This window comes from Poeciliopsis prolifica, unplaced genomic scaffold, assembly GCF_027474105.1.
Source record: "Poeciliopsis prolifica strain line A6 unplaced genomic scaffold, Auburn_PproV2 SCAFFOLD017, whole genome shotgun sequence".
In the NCBI taxonomy this organism is placed as follows: Eukaryota; Metazoa; Chordata; class Actinopteri; order Cyprinodontiformes; family Poeciliidae; genus Poeciliopsis; species Poeciliopsis prolifica.
Genome location: NW_026562392.1, coordinates 4,625,565 through 4,640,976, shown reverse-complemented (window position 1 = coordinate 4,640,976; position 15,412 = coordinate 4,625,565). Strand labels below are relative to the sequence as shown.

The 15,412-nt window shown below is 39.5% G+C and overlaps 1 protein-coding gene across 1 annotated transcript; it reads left to right on the top strand.

Annotated features, from left to right (window-relative positions):
- Positions 1-2,240: 2,240 nt before the first annotated feature.
- On the top strand, positions 2,241-3,360 carry LOC129367722 (hepcidin-like). Its single transcript, XM_055042359.1, has 3 exons — positions 2,241-2,408; positions 2,515-2,592; positions 3,003-3,360. The coding sequence occupies exons 1-3, from the start codon at positions 2,322-2,324 to the stop codon at positions 3,102-3,104; spliced, it is 267 nt and encodes an 88-aa protein (XP_054898334.1). The 5' UTR covers positions 2,241-2,321; the 3' UTR covers positions 3,105-3,360.
- The last annotated feature ends 12,052 nt before the right edge of the window (positions 3,361-15,412 follow it).

The window sequence follows — 15,412 nt, the reverse complement described above, 5'->3', positions numbered from 1 at the left end:
TGCCAGGCGGGGGGGGGGGGGGGGGGGGGAAACCAGGAATACAGAATAAACCAATTATGACTTGGTGCGGCATATGGGCACGCGATTTTCTCATGTCTAGAAGGAAACTGAAAGTCTCAAGAGGATTTAAGCGCTGCTCTGCTGCAGATACACGGCTGTTGTTTTACCAAAAAGTGCCTTTGCAGTTTGAAAGTTTTCAAAAGCTCCTGGAAATTTAGATGTGACCGAACTGTCTAGTCAAAGTTTTGACCCTACGCCACCATGCAGAACTTCAGAAGTAGATAATGTTGCAGGATAACAAAGATCCTGCTATTGCAATAGTAGGATTTTATTCAGGCAACATTAAGCTATCTCATCTTGCTTTAATGGAAAGTAGGATGGTTTTGCTGACATGGCGTTGTTCATCTAATAATCCATATCCAGACGCAGTTCAATTTAAAAAACAATCAGCATATTTACACTCTAAACTTCTCTAAATCTCTAAATCATGTTGGGGGGAAGTTTTAAATGTCCACATGCCTGATCATACTCCACTTGATTAGCAGAACCGTGCTAAACTAAGTGATGGATTCCTACTAGAGACCTTAAAGTTTGCAGGGGGCCCTGTGGTGCAGCGGCCAATCACAATAAGGAGACCTGAGTCCTTACCTCTAACATGTTATAAAATAAACCGCACAACTAAGTTGCCAGTTTGGTTTATATATAAATTATGAATAAATATGAGAATAAGAAACATCTGCGTTTCGGGGGATTTGGACAGGTGGAGTCAGAGGTCAAAATGTGATTTTGATGTCAGTTTGTTTTTGGCTGTTTTATTGCTCAATGTTAAAAACGTTTAAACTGAGCTGAGTGTCTGTTATTTCATCACTAACATGGTTTGCTGAGGCAACTTGATATTTCTTTCTACGTGACAGCAACAACAGAAATGTGTCAAAAGAACGGTTACGTTTTTCAACAGCGTTTCTCTTCAAACTTAGAGGTTTTTATTCCTCTAACAATAAAACGAGCGGAGTTATATAACAATGTACACACAAGTTTCTTGTTTTTTATCATCTCTTTAAATTTATATATGCACTTATGTTTTTATTTGGTTTGCGTTTGCAGTTAAATCGCTGTAAAACTGAAAGCCGCTAATTATTAAGTTGATCTGTTCAATATAAATGCACCCCTTGACATTTTTCACACTTTTTGTCACAGTACAAGCTGCAATATGTTGCATATGACAGACAAAAATAAAGAGGCGAAAAAAAAAATATGCTAACATGGTTAGCATTTAAAAATGCAAATCTGAAAAGGCTTGTATTTAATTGCAGAACATTAATGAACCATCAGCATCATGAAGATCCAGGATATTAAAATTTTTTAAAATGCTGAATTTAGCTTATGAAACAGCTCTTCAGATCATGAACAAAAGTATTGTTCTGACTAGTTTTGCTGCGTATGCAGCAAAACTAGTCAGTTGGGTAAGACTAGAAAACTAATGTTCACCGATTCTCTTCATCAAGTCACCTGAGCTTTAACTATTTTGCAGCGCAGTTAAAAATGAGGAACGTAAACCTCACTCAAAGTGTTAGTGCATGGCGGATGCATCTGTTTATGAGAAGGTGGCAAATCATAATTTAAATTTTTTTTTTTTTTTTTTTCAGCCATCTGTGAAATGGCTGAAAATAGGCCGTGGAAAGTACAGTTACTGAGCAAATTAAGACAAGAAGGTACTTTATATTTGAAATGGAATTATTCAGAGGAAACAAATTTGCGTAGGGCAAAAAGTAAAACATTAAAATAAAAAGTGAAATTACCGGTTCCATAAAAGCAAACATCCTGAGCCAACACAGCTCTTTGCTGAAGTATGGTTTTGGTTGGTTTCATCATTTTTGACTTCAGACAACTTCAGTGAAGTTCACATATTTGCGGGGGGGAGGAAAGTGCAAAACTTAAGGTGGAATTACACTTGTTTTTATCCTCATTTTAACTAAACCACAAATCCTCAACTACAAACTTTTCACAGCAGGTCCAGAGTTCAAAAGATTTCTGCTCAGTTGTTACTTCTGCTGCACGTTGCTTTAAAGATGGAAGAAAACAGCAACATTTCCAAACTCACTGCTCTGTTTTTTTTCTTGTTTTTTTAAATGAATTGAAACTTTTGAACTATTCACCTTCGCAAATGTTTTTGAAATACTTCCCTTCTGCTCTGCCAACCTACGTTGCAACAGATACCTGAGTTAGTATAAATACCAGCACTCTGCTCACATTCAGACATCGAGATCGAAGCAACTCAACTTGGCTTTCTGAAGCTCCAGCCGGAAAACGACTCTCTGAAAATGAATGCTTTCACTCTTGCCATTGCTGTGGCTGTCTTGGTGACAGTCATTGGGGTCCAGGAGAGCTCTGCTGACCTGGTGATTGAGGTCAGATTTATAGTTTGTATTTATAGTAATGCAAACTATAAATTGACACTGATTTATAGTTTGTATTACTGATGACGTTTGGTGTACATTAACAAAACTCTTACAGGGAGCTGAACTGATGGACGGATTGACCAATGGCAGCCCAGTTGCTGCTGGTGAAGACAACCCAGAGGACTCCTGGAAGGTAAGCTGAAGAAATTACCATCAGTCTGACTATAGATATATAAACCCTCAACAGATCTAGAAGCCAAATTATTGCAAAGGTTCTGTTTTTTGTTTTTCGAAGTATGATTTTTTTCTTCATTTTAAACATGTTGAACATGCTGAAAATGAGGTCTATAAACATCTTATAAATATATATATTTTAAAATTTGCATTTATTGGCCTTACAGCTGCATTTTATATATAGACATAGCTTTGTTTGTGAATTTCTCATTTGTAACGATAGTAGTTGGGAGGTGCGTTGTTGAATAGGTCGTGGAATGTCGGGTTACCGAGCAAACAGAGACAAAAAAGTATGCCATATTTGAAATGGCATCGGATTTTAAACTGATTTATTCTTTTAAATGACATTTCTTTTATGTCCCTACACAGATGCCATACAACTCACTCCAAATGCGCCGCCGCCGCCGCTGCCGTTTCTGCTGCGGCTGCTGCCCCGGGATGAGAGGCTGTGGCATCTGCTGCAGATTCTGAGAAGCCAGAAGAAAACTTCAACTACATAAAAAAAAAAAACAAACAAACAAAAAAAATCACTTCTCTACATTTGCTTATTTATATGTAGTTGAATATTGCATTACTTTTTGAAGGATGTGAGTGGATTTCATCTTTTCATCCATTTTGCTTGAGAAAACATGCAGACATGTCCTGCAAAATAAAAATCGCTGCAGACGGTGATAATTTGAGCAGAGGTGTGATATTTTTTTGTCATAATAAATGTTGCCCCTCGATACATTTTGTCTTGTGTGTTTCTTCATGTTTGGCTTTGCTAAGTTGTTGCTAAGGTGCAAAAATAAAACCTCTTGAAAATATGCTTTTATACCAGATACTGCAGCACACCATCAGGAGTTTAGTGGTTGCTTTTGAACGTAATTCAATTATTAATACTTAAACCTATAGAAACCTAAGTGTGTTTTTACCCAAACTACATATCTGCATATTTACTGCTGTCTATTGCATTCCACTGTAGCTGTAATTCCCATAACATTTTGCATCTATTTAGTAAAATTTATGACTGTCTTTTTGCAAATTAACAAAATGTTATTTATCTTATAGTCATGCTCAATTAGATTTTTCAGTACTTTTTAAACAAAACTAAAGGTCGTCAACTTGATATCCTCAAAGTTCAGAGGTCTTCCAAGGAGGGTAGACTTTTCTCTTTTCAGCTCCTCTTATGGACCGCTAAATCGGTGGGAGATTGATAAGAGACGTCACAAAGCGTTTGTGCAACTGCCCTGCGCAAAAAGACAGATGCAGAACAACACATAGCTATGAAGCAGGTTTTAAAAAAATATTTTAAATGGAGAGTTGTGCACAAGTAATTATTTTCCTTCACTCAGGTGCCTCTAAATAGAATCCAATACAAGGCAACTTACATATCCGATACGTATCCCATTCAAATGCGACCTAAAGTCCACGTCACATTCATTCCACCTGAACGCCACTGATACTCGACAATTAACTGGTTCCATAAACAGCTTCGGTGCCCGCAACTTCTCTGGTAGGAATCTCCTGTTGTTTGCTCATTCACATCCTTAAGTTGTTTTTGCAAGAGTCAAGCAACAGCATGACACGAAGTCAGGATTTTCAGATGTTGCGGAAGATGTGTCTGTAAAGAATGCTGAAACAATCAGCCAAACCGGCCCCGAACCTGGACGATTCTTTGTCCGACTGATTCAACAAGGTAGCAGAAACATTATTTGAGAAACTTTTGGTTACACTGAACTAATAACTAATTATATCTTTTCTCTAACTGCAATTGTAGAGGGTGTCAAAACTTGCATTGTTAAAATCAGAAGGACATTGAAACCCGGCAGAAAAGATTATGTTTATGCAGGAAGTAAAGTCAGCATTTCAAAGCGCTGAACCGACTCCAGCTGAGACAAAATGTGTAAGCCTGATAAGATGCTCTGTGTGGATGGGTCGAACTGTACAAAGTGTTCAACTCTTAACGAATTGAGATTTCACAATATTTCCATTCAACAAAATTTTGAAAAGCACAAAATGACACAATCACATCTTTGATTTTGTTGCCTTGGATTTAGACATTTTTAAAAGCAGCCAGCTCTCGCTTGGAAGAATTGTCACCCTAAATGAGTGAATGTATAACTCACATATGAAAATGTGAAAGGACTGGAGTTTGTTTTCTAAACATGGAGAAAACACAGAAAAGCAAGTCTACAAAAGACGGGTAAATTATTCTTTTTCTAACAAATAGCATAATTAGCTACTTGTAGAACAGATTTCTTCATTTCTTAAGAAAAACAAGGTGAATCCCAGCAAATGTCATCACATAGAACACTGTGTGCTGATAATAACGTATCTATTTTGCAGCGCAGCGGCTGCACTGAAACAGACGATGCTGGGTTTTCTGCAGTTGCGCAATATCTCTCTCCTTTCTTTTTTCTTTTTTTTCTGTTCCACTACTCTCAGACAAGAAAACATATTTATCACACAAGCAAAATGTGTCTCATTGTACCCTTTTGACACAAGTAAAAGGAAGATGAATTACCAAAGTGACTCGTGAGTGTTTGTGGAGGTTTTTTGGCTTGTGATTTAAAAAAATACATTTTCATTGGTTTTACAGCTTCTGCCATAGTAGATCTTCTTGTTGGGTCTATGTTGCCAGTTTGTAAGGGAGTTCCCTTTTCTGAATAGCTTATTTCGTTTAGTGTGTTTGTTTTGATTATTCTCATTTCTGCTTTATTTCAATTGGAGTCATAAGTTTAGACATGCAAGTTTGTTTTTCCTTCTGTCTAGTTTTGTAGTTTATTCTTAAGATTCAACTGTTTTTATGTTTCTCTTCGTCACTCCTGTCAAGTTCTAGTGTTAGTATCTAGAACTTGATTTTCTTCCTGACTCATTACTTAGTACTACTCATTTAGTTGTTTTTGTCCTTGTGTTTGGTTTCTTAGTGTTCTTAGATCACTGTTTCTCCTATTGATCCCAGTTTCTGTTCAATGTCAGCTCAGCTTACCTGACCCGTTCCCTATCAGATCTGTTTCTTGTTTTATTGTTACTATTCCAGGTTAACGTGATAAGCTGTTAATCCCATTAATAATAAATCGCTTTAGCAAACACCTGCACATTCCATAGTATTGCCTATGCAAGAACTTTCATTACATTTGTGTGTGTGTGTGTCAGTCAGACAAAAACCCTGAAGGTTACATCATCAGCAGACGCGGTACGCTGCGTCTCATGCAGAATAAAATTTATGCAACATCTAGAAGAATGCTTTTCTGACCTACAGAACCTGTGAACTGACTCATTTACTGTAAGCAGAGTCTAAACGTACAAACTGTCTCAACTGTGGCTCAGATTTCTCAACATTTAGCGGATCCACTTCTGCCTTTTAGAAGTAAGTCATATAAAGAACTCTTTATGCTAAATCTATAAAACAACGAAGGAATAACATTCTGTTATTTTGAGCTAATTCAAAGTTGAAATGTAACATTCAGACTTTCTGCATGGTGCTTATCTCTCCCCCGCAGTGGGAAATGCCGAGCTGATCCCATAACGTGTTCCTGGTTGTGATGCAACAGCTGCTCTGGTGGGTAGAAATACCAGCAACTTTCCTACGTCCTGTTATCAGGCAGGAGGAATAAAGAGCTGATATCAAGCTCAGAACAAATCCTTCAGATTTTAAGCCCTTCACCCAGTCAAGATGAAGACGTTTCCCATCGCCGTCGTCACCGTGGCCCTCGTTGTCGCGTTCATCTGTGTCCAGGAGAGCGACACTGTTCCAGCTGCTGAGGTGAGAGCTTCATCTGAACCTTATGCCGTTGAAATGTTACCATGTTGATTCTAAATGTACTGAATGAACTGTTTAACAGAGCTCTGATGTGGTGGAGCTGCCGACTGACTATGGCGTACTCGATTTGGATCAAGATATGCCAGAGGACTCAATAGATGTAAGGGTCAACTGGATGAATGGACGAATGAATGAATGGAGTATTTATGAAGGGATTTTTCTTATTAATTCATTTGTGGCCCAAGGAAGGGAGATGTGAGGATGTTAATAAAGCCCTTTCCTTGTGTCCTGCAGACGCCGTATGAATCAGTCCTGCTGCGCAGTCGTCGGCGCCGTCCTCGTCGCTGCCGTTTCTGCTGCGGCTGCTGCCCCAACATGGTTGGCTGTGGAACCTGCTGCAAGTTCTGAAGCCGTCCTGCTGCCGCCGGAGCAAAACATGGAAAAGATCAAAAGCAGCACAGCATACTTATTGCACAAGTTTTCAACCTGATAGAACATTTTTACAAGGTGTTTGACAGGAGCTGATATTACAATTTTATCTGAAAACAAATGATATTATAACTGAGCAGAGATGTGTAGAAAAAAAATAGGCTTGGGCAGAAATGGATATTAGTTCTGCTTAGTTAATTTGTCTAATGGGTTGAATGTTTTTTTCCTCACAATAAATGTTATCAAACTTCCCCAATCTTCTGTGTGTCTTTAAAGATGGTGGTGGATTCAACATGTTTTTGTCATGTTTTTATCCATGGAATCGATTCCCATTTGGAAACATTTTAGAGTGCCAAGTTTTTGAATGACAGAAATCACAGACACACATTAAAAAACGCAAAAAAAAAAAAAGACTATTTCACCCTTAGCAGAATTTTGGGTAAATAGAGTATACAAGAACTACAGTAAATTAGTGAGGATATAGTCATCAAATTATGTGTTAATATTAATCAGTTAAGGTATTAATAGGTGCCCGCCCATAGCAATGCATGGCAGGCATCTATCCTACACACAATAGGATGTCTCTTTATTTATATCTTTATTTTTCTTCCATCACCGTTAATGCGGCTCGTACTGCTGCGGCACACCCACATGGTATCAAACGTTCGGCTCGATGCCAAGAAGGGAGCTATTACTTTTAGTGGGATTCGGAGTTATCATGGTGACGTAAAAAGTGAAAAACGACGGAAATTCCTCACTCAGAGTGAGGAATGAAGTAGATTTTTGACCCCGAAACCATTTTGGAATTGCCGTCACGCCCACAAATATCACCCTATCGGTATCAAACACGGATATGACATTGATACGCATGCCTGCTCCGGTAAAATGTTTTCAAAATTTTGCTAGGGTTTACAGTTTTTTCTCAAGGTACTTCAGAGAGAAATCATGCACCAGGGTAACTGACGCTCTGAGCCATTCATTTTCATACTTTTCTGAAAGATTTGAGAGCTCAACGCACACCATTTTTCTCTCAGCCCTGCTATTACTGTGAGTGAGCTACATATATGAATTGCCATACCATCGGAAATAGCCCTCTCATATGCATTAGACGGTTTTCCGATACGTAACACGGTTCCCGAATGGGAAGGAGTTGTTCGGACTGCTTTTTTTCATAAAAACTAACTGGGTGTCTCACAAAGATAGAATTCTTTCTCCATCTTTCGGTCTCACACATGACAGTTCAGCTGAGCTGAGAGAGAGACAGCCCAACCCGCCGTGTGTGTTCCAAAACAAAGCAGATGTTGAAGTCAAACATTTACTGTCAGTCCTCATTTTATGTAAGATATACACAAATTTACTGAAGCTTCAAATAGTTTACATTTTCTTTTACCAACATGTATTAATGTTTGACTCCAACTCTAATGAACAGAATCCTGTTTTAAGGTTTAAACTATGTGTAATACAAAAGAGATCTCAATGTAATTTATAATTACAGCAACCAATTGATGGAGTTTCTGCTTAAGCGCTTCATTAATTTTTTTTATAAATAATAGATCCTGGACAACAAAAGGTCTTTTGACCTCTCTAAATTCAAATTTATCACAGCTGTATTTTATAGAAATTTTCTTCTGTTCAATTTAAATGCAACTAAATATTATATAGCACACCAAAATATAATAAACACTGCAGTAGCAAGGATCTTTAATTCTCAACACTAAAAAATATTTGGAAGGAAAGAGAAAACAAAATCTTTAAAAATGTTGAGTCAAGGGACGCTGGTATTTTATATTGTATCACTTTGTAACTCTCATTGATAACATTGTATTTACTGTCTGTGTCTGCAACGGTTCACATTTTTGATTTTTTATTTTTTTTACTTTTATTTCAAAACCATAGTTTTGCTTAAAATGTTCTCTATCATTTTACTTGTTATATTTCAATGGCATAATTTTGTTAATTCCTTGCAGAACTAAAGTGATTGCAGTTTCCCTTCACAGTTTCTCAATGTATGGCTCATGGACCCTGAAAAGATCTTTAATATTGGTCTTTCTGTTCAGGACTCAGAGATAACAGGAGCACAAAACTAAATTTTTCTCTTGAAAGAATTTCTAAATGTGAACAGGGTTAGTAGCAAGCAGTCTTTGTTGCAGAGGCAATCTGTATGTCACTTATCTTGAACGTCTCTTTTCGCTCCTCTTTTCCTCTTCCTGGTGTCGGCGTCGCTGCAGTGAAATCCTCCCCCATCTCTCTCCTCCGGCTTCCTGTCAGTCCAACTGGTTCTCATGTTGGATCTTTGGGTTGTCCAGATCATGCCTGGGTCAATGTCCATGTTGGAAGATGCATGCTGGGACCACATAGATACATTCTTTTTGAATTGGGTGGGATATCCTTTTTAGACTTGTGGAATTTTTCGCAGAATCCAACAAATCAGCTTTGTGGTCACTCTGCCCCTTACTCAGGGACAGGTCCCGACTCAGAGGGACTTGGAGGCCGTCCCGACTCAGAGGCTGATCTCGACTCGGAGGGACTCAGAGGCCGGTCCTCTTTCGGATAAAGGTACCAACTCCGAATACAATTCCGACTCAGAGGACGGTCCCGACTCAAAGGTCGGTGCTGTCTCAGACGTCGGTCCCGAGTCAGAGCCCAGTCCTTCGTCGGAGGCCGGTCCCGACTCTGAGGACGGTCCTGACTCTGAGGACGGTCCCGACTCTGAGGTCGGTCCCGACTCTGAGGACGGTCCCGACTCTGAGGTCGGTCCCGACTCTGAGGACGGTCCCGACTCTGAGGTCGGTCCCGACTCTGAGGACGGTCCCGACTCTGAGGGAATCAGAAGCCGGTCCCCACTCGGACACAGGCACCAACTCTGAATACGATTCCGACTCTGAGGACCCTGACCTCTGAGTCCGGCTCAGAGGTCAGGACCACTCAGATGTCGGTCCTGATTCAGCGGTCAGTGCCGTCTCAGATGTCTGTCCCAAGTCAGAGGGACTTGGACATCATCCCGAGTCGGAGGCTGGTCCCGAGTCGGAGGCTGGTCCTGAGTCAGAGGGACTTGGACGGTCCCGACTCTGAGGGAATCAGAAGCCGGTCCCCACTCGGACACAGGCACCAACTCTGAATACGATTCCGACTCTGAGGATCCTGACCTCTGAGTCCGGCTCAGAGGTCTGAGTCCGGCTCAGAGGTCTGAGTCCGGCTCAGAGGTCTGAGTCCGGCTCAGAGGTCAGGACCACTCAAACGTTGGTCCTGACTCGTCTCAGACGTTGGTCCCAAGTCAGAGGGACTTGGAGGTCATCCCGAGTCGGCCGGTCCCGAGTCGGAGGCCGGTCCTGACTCGGCGGACGGTGCCGTCTCGGAAGGCAGTCCCGACTCAGAGGGAGTTGGGGCCAGTCCTGATTCAGAGGCCGGTCCCGACTCTGAGTGACCTGCAGGCCTGTGCTGACCTAGAGGCAGGTCTTGACTCAGAGGCTGTTCCCGACTCAGAGGCCGTTCCCGACTAGGCCAGTCTCGACTCGGAGGGACTCAGAGGCCGGTCCTCACTCAAATATAGGTACCAACTCTCAATACGATTCCGACTCACAGGACGTTCCTGTCTCAAAGGTCGGTGCAGTCTCAGACGTCGGTCCTGAGTCAGAGGCCACTCCCTCGTTGGAGGCTGGTCCCGACTCTGAGAGACTCAGAAGCCGGTCCAGGTACCAATTCCGAATACACTTCCGACTCGGAGGACGGTCCAGACTCAGGTCGGTGCTGTCCCAGACGTCGGCCCCGAGTCAGAGTTCAGTTCCGCGTCGGAGGCTGATCCCGACTCAGGTTCAGAGTCTTTCTAATCTTTATTTTTGTAGATACAAACATTTTCTTTGGAGGAACAGGATTCTCCAGATGATGCTTCAATTTTTTCACAGTTACTGCATGTCCTTCTGGGTAATCCAGAAGGACATGCAGTAATTCAGTTAAATTCAGTCCAAAAGCAACGTGGAATTCATCTCGAGTGATACTTCGGAAAATCCTTTCACTCACCTCTACAATCATCTCTGACAGGACAGCCACGTTTAAGTCTCCTGTGTTTCTTGAAAGCAAAAGTAAAACTTTCCGGTCTCCTTCTCTGAAGATTTCTCTGACGAGATGCAGTTGGCTCATCTGCCGCTTTCTCGATTAATTTCCATAGAAGTTCACTGAGAAAGCTTCTTTTCCTGTAGTCTGAAAAAAAAAAAAAAGAATCCATGGGAACTAAATACATTATTCCAACAAGTCTGAACGGGAAGTGACCTGCGATATCAACATGGCATGGCATGTGTGCCTAATCGTACTTATAGCAAATTCATTGATGATGTTTTTTAAGTCCAGTTTCTTGGGAAGTTGACTTTCTGTGGGAAGAAGAGTTAATTTCACTGATGAACCTCCAGTCGCTGCCAGACAGGTAAAATATACTGTCTCATAACCGTTATGAGCATTACTTTTTCTTTCTCTATTTCCTAGCAATTTCTTGCCCATAATCAAGTCTAATCATGAAACCTGTTATAAAAAATATTTGGCATAGTATCCTTCAAACCATTACTGTGCGCTACATTTAAATGAACCTAGCATTTTAAACATTACTCCATGACACGTTATGGAAAGAATGACTGTTGATTAAAATAAAACAAATATGTATAAGGAGTAAAATATATAAAAGATAGAGTCAAAAACATTTTTAACTGAAAGAAATATTAGAGTAAAAATAGGTGGGGAAATAAGTTCAAAATATCAAGTTGAAAATGGTACTCCCAAAGGTAGTATAATAAGTCCTATGCTATTTATAAGGATTAATGATACAACATAATTAAAAGAGAAGATAATTGTGTCTTTCACACTAAGAACATGAAGTTTGAATAAGGGGGAGTCTTTGCGGTTGCCAAAAAGAAAACCTACAGAAATGAATACATACTGTTCCAATGCGGTACAGAAAAAACAGAAAATCTTTCATAAATAATTAGTTTAATTTGATATCTTTATACTGAAACACCACCAACAAGCAGAGCTTAAAAACAATAATTAAATACCAAAATTTGTAACTTTACATCATTTTAAAAAATTGCTGATTTACTTGTTTGTAAAATTTCAAGACAAATTCATGAAACTACCATCACTTTTACGTGATGAGGGGCTCTGAAAATAGATTTCATAAAACCTGGAAAATCTTTTATTATTTTATTTTATTTTATTTTATTTTTGAGGTCCAGGAATACTGAAATCTTGACATTGGTTTTTGTATGGTTTAAATTTTAATTTTTAACATATTTTTTGCTACATTGTTAGTGACAGTATTTACAGGGAGGTTGTTTTATTTTTTTATTTTTCCTTGTTGGAAAAAAAATATATATATATATATATATATATTTATATATATATATATATATATATATATATATATATATATATATATATGACTTATGTATAATATTATATAATATTCAACATAGAATGGATTTTCATGCACATTTCACACATTAGTATTTGCTAAATCTGGTTAAATATTTATCGTGTAGCCTAAATACTTTGACTGATGTTTGGGTTTTCTCAGTCTGCACTTCAACACCGCAATATCATCAGAACATTGTGGACCAATTTCACTTTGGCCACAAAAAAAAAACAAAAACAGGTCCAATCATGCGCCTTAAGCTCACAAATGTTTTGAAGCTGTCAGTCATCATCAGAAATAGAGAAACTGACTCCCTCCCTGAACGCCATGCGGCTAAGCGAACAGGCTGTTCTCCCTCGGATTAGAACGTTCTCAGTCGCACCACTTTCATCCTCCAAAACAACAACCACCATGGACAAATGAAAACTTCTGGGCTGGAAATGGACGCTTAGCGGGAAACGGGTCGTATTTATCGTGTCATTTTCAAAGATAACAAATCACAGGCGTTTTATTTTCTTACTTCCGCTTTTTGAAGAAATGTGTAAAAAAGAAAAAAGGAAAAAACTCGGTTTACAGGTAAGAACATCCAGAAAACATTTTCCTGCCTTCTGCCCACTTCCTGTCATTGAACGCTGGGGGGGAAAAAACCCACAAAGTTGCTGCAGTAAATACTGTCAGTGGTTGCGCAACAGCCGCTCCAGTATAAATACCAGCTGATTTCTCACATTCAATCATCAGACTGACATAAAGGCCAGAGTGAGTCTGTTCGATTCAAATGTACAAATACTCATAGACCACAACTCAACTTCAAATGGAAATGAATTCTCAGTAGCAAATATGTAGGCAGTTTGTTCCTGAAAATCTTCAGCTCAAGCACAGCCCAACTGCAAAGAGTCCGACTCAAAACGTAGATTAAAACAAAGGTGCTAGAGCGGCCTAGTCAAACTCTGGACTTAAATGTTACGTAAGTTTGTATGGTAGTCTAAAAAAATCTGAAACAGAAGACACTTACCCACAAAGACCTGCACCAATTAAAGCCAGTTTAATCAGGCTATAATTTTCTGCAGCTCTCATCAAAAGTAACATCTATCATTTCCAGTCATTAAGTCTTTCTCATTGTTTGTTTTTGTGCCAACGTCTGTGGACAATAACGCCTACCTTGATGATGACGAACGCATGCGCGAGAAGGCAGTAGAGACGATGTTTAAGCAGAAAAATAATACATTTTATCAGTGAAGCAAATCTTTTATCATAAAGCATCAAAGCTGCTGACTCTGCTGTTTATTGAGCTGGAGCAACATCACACACCTGACTTGGCTTCTGTGAGGGAGTTTCTCAGCGGGTCAGGATGTTTGGGATTGTTCAATTTCTGACTTTTCTCTCCTGTCCAGTCAAAGGAAAATGAGAAACTGAAAGGTTTGTGGAGGAAAGCCATGGCTTATTTTAAGTAGGTGGACACTAATACATATATTATCAGTGCAGACTGAGCTGCAGGCTTGTTGCTGTGTGTTGCTTAAGACTGGAAAAATGACAAAAACTGACAGATTTCACAAACTAAATCTGCAAATATTTCAAAATGTCCCATTTCTATCCCAAATATCCCACTGTGGGGAATTCCCGGGTTACAGCTGCATCCCTGTGAATATAAATAGGAGCACTTTCCTCACACTCCATCAATAGAGAGAATTCAAGATCAGAAGCAAATCTATTACATCTGCATCCGTCCCACTCTCTGCATCATGAAGACGATCGCTGTTGCGGCCATCGTTTCCCTCCTGCTCACTTTTCTCTGTGTTCATGAGAACAATGCTGTCCCTGTCAATGAGGTGAGAGCTTCATCTACAGGTACATTTATCCATTTATTCGCCTTCATGGGGTTATTAAAATGAAGCATCTCGACAGGGTCTCGAGGTGCCGACTGATGACGGCTCACTCGTGGCAGATCACGACACACCGGAGGAATCCTGGAACGTAAGCTGTCTGACTCGATGAGATATTTCAAAATAAAAGCATGTCTGATTTGGAAATGACAGAGTGACATCACACACACACACACACACACACATATACAGATATATATATTTATATAAAAATAAATATATAAAACTGTATATATATTTATATATATATAAAGTGCATTTAAAGTGTCAAAATGAGTTTCATTTGTTTGACCCGGTTCTAACCTGAATCATGTCGGCGGCTCGCCGCAGTATTAAAATGTAAACTGACGTGTCATCGTTTTAAAGTTGTATTCATTACACAGTGTTCCTAGCACTGTGTAATGAATAATACATGACTAATCATGATAAATGAATAATAATTAAAAATAATGGTGGATAAATAGCATAAGACCAAATGCACAAATTTAATCAAATACAAATATATTAACCTCATGTTAAATAAATTAAAATGTATTACTTTTTATTGAAGTATTTATGTCAGCTTGAGTTATGCAGAACTGATCTGATCGTTGCTATGGAAACGATCAGAAGCAAGATGTTGCGCCAGAAGTCCAGTGATGAGGTCATAGATGACATTATTTACATCACAATAGATCAAAAGAGGTTCTGATGCTTAAATGACTGAATCTGAAAGGATCAGCCAGATCAAGACCGTTTTTTATAGAGTGAGAGTTGCACAGGAAAATCATGCTTGGACTTGTTCCCATGTTAATCCCCCTCGGCTGGGGCATAGGGTATGTGGTAACCACCGGGATGAAAAAACCTACCGATCGTTACTTTATATATATATATACATGTATATATATAGTACACACACACACACAAACTAATAAGGAGGTAGATGAATGAACATCTTACTCGCGTTCCCCCTCAGATGCCGTACAACTCGGTCCACATGCGCCGCCGCAGACGCCACCGTCGCTGCCGTTTCTGCTGCGACTGCTGCCCCAACGAGAGCGGCTGCGGCACCTGCTGCAAGTTCTGAGGAGTCTGGCGTCAGCCCTCACATAACTTACTTCTGTTTTTTTCTCCCTCTCTCTCTGCAAAGTGCCTCAAGATTAAATGTGTTGTGAACTGAAGCTGCATAAATAAACTGTATTGAACTGAACACGTTTTCATTCAGCACTTTCTGTTCTGTTTCAAGTGTGATGATACATTTCTTTATATTTTTGTCCAAATTCTTTGTTAAATATGAACAGATTTAGTGACTGACTAGAGCAAATGAATTTGGTTCTCACCAATCTTG

Excerpts from the sequence above, each read along its gene's own strand:
- LOC129367722 (XM_055042359.1), top strand. The coding sequence starts at position 2,322 with ATGAATGCTTTCACTCTTGCCATTGCTGTGGCTGTCTTGGTGACAGTC. Across the intron at positions 2,409-2,514 it reads CTGCTGACCTGGTGATTGAG|GGAGCTGAACTGATGGACGG; the intron begins GTCAGATTTATA and ends AAACTCTTACAG. Across the intron at positions 2,593-3,002 it reads ACCCAGAGGACTCCTGGAAG|ATGCCATACAACTCACTCCA; the intron begins GTAAGCTGAAGA and ends GTCCCTACACAG.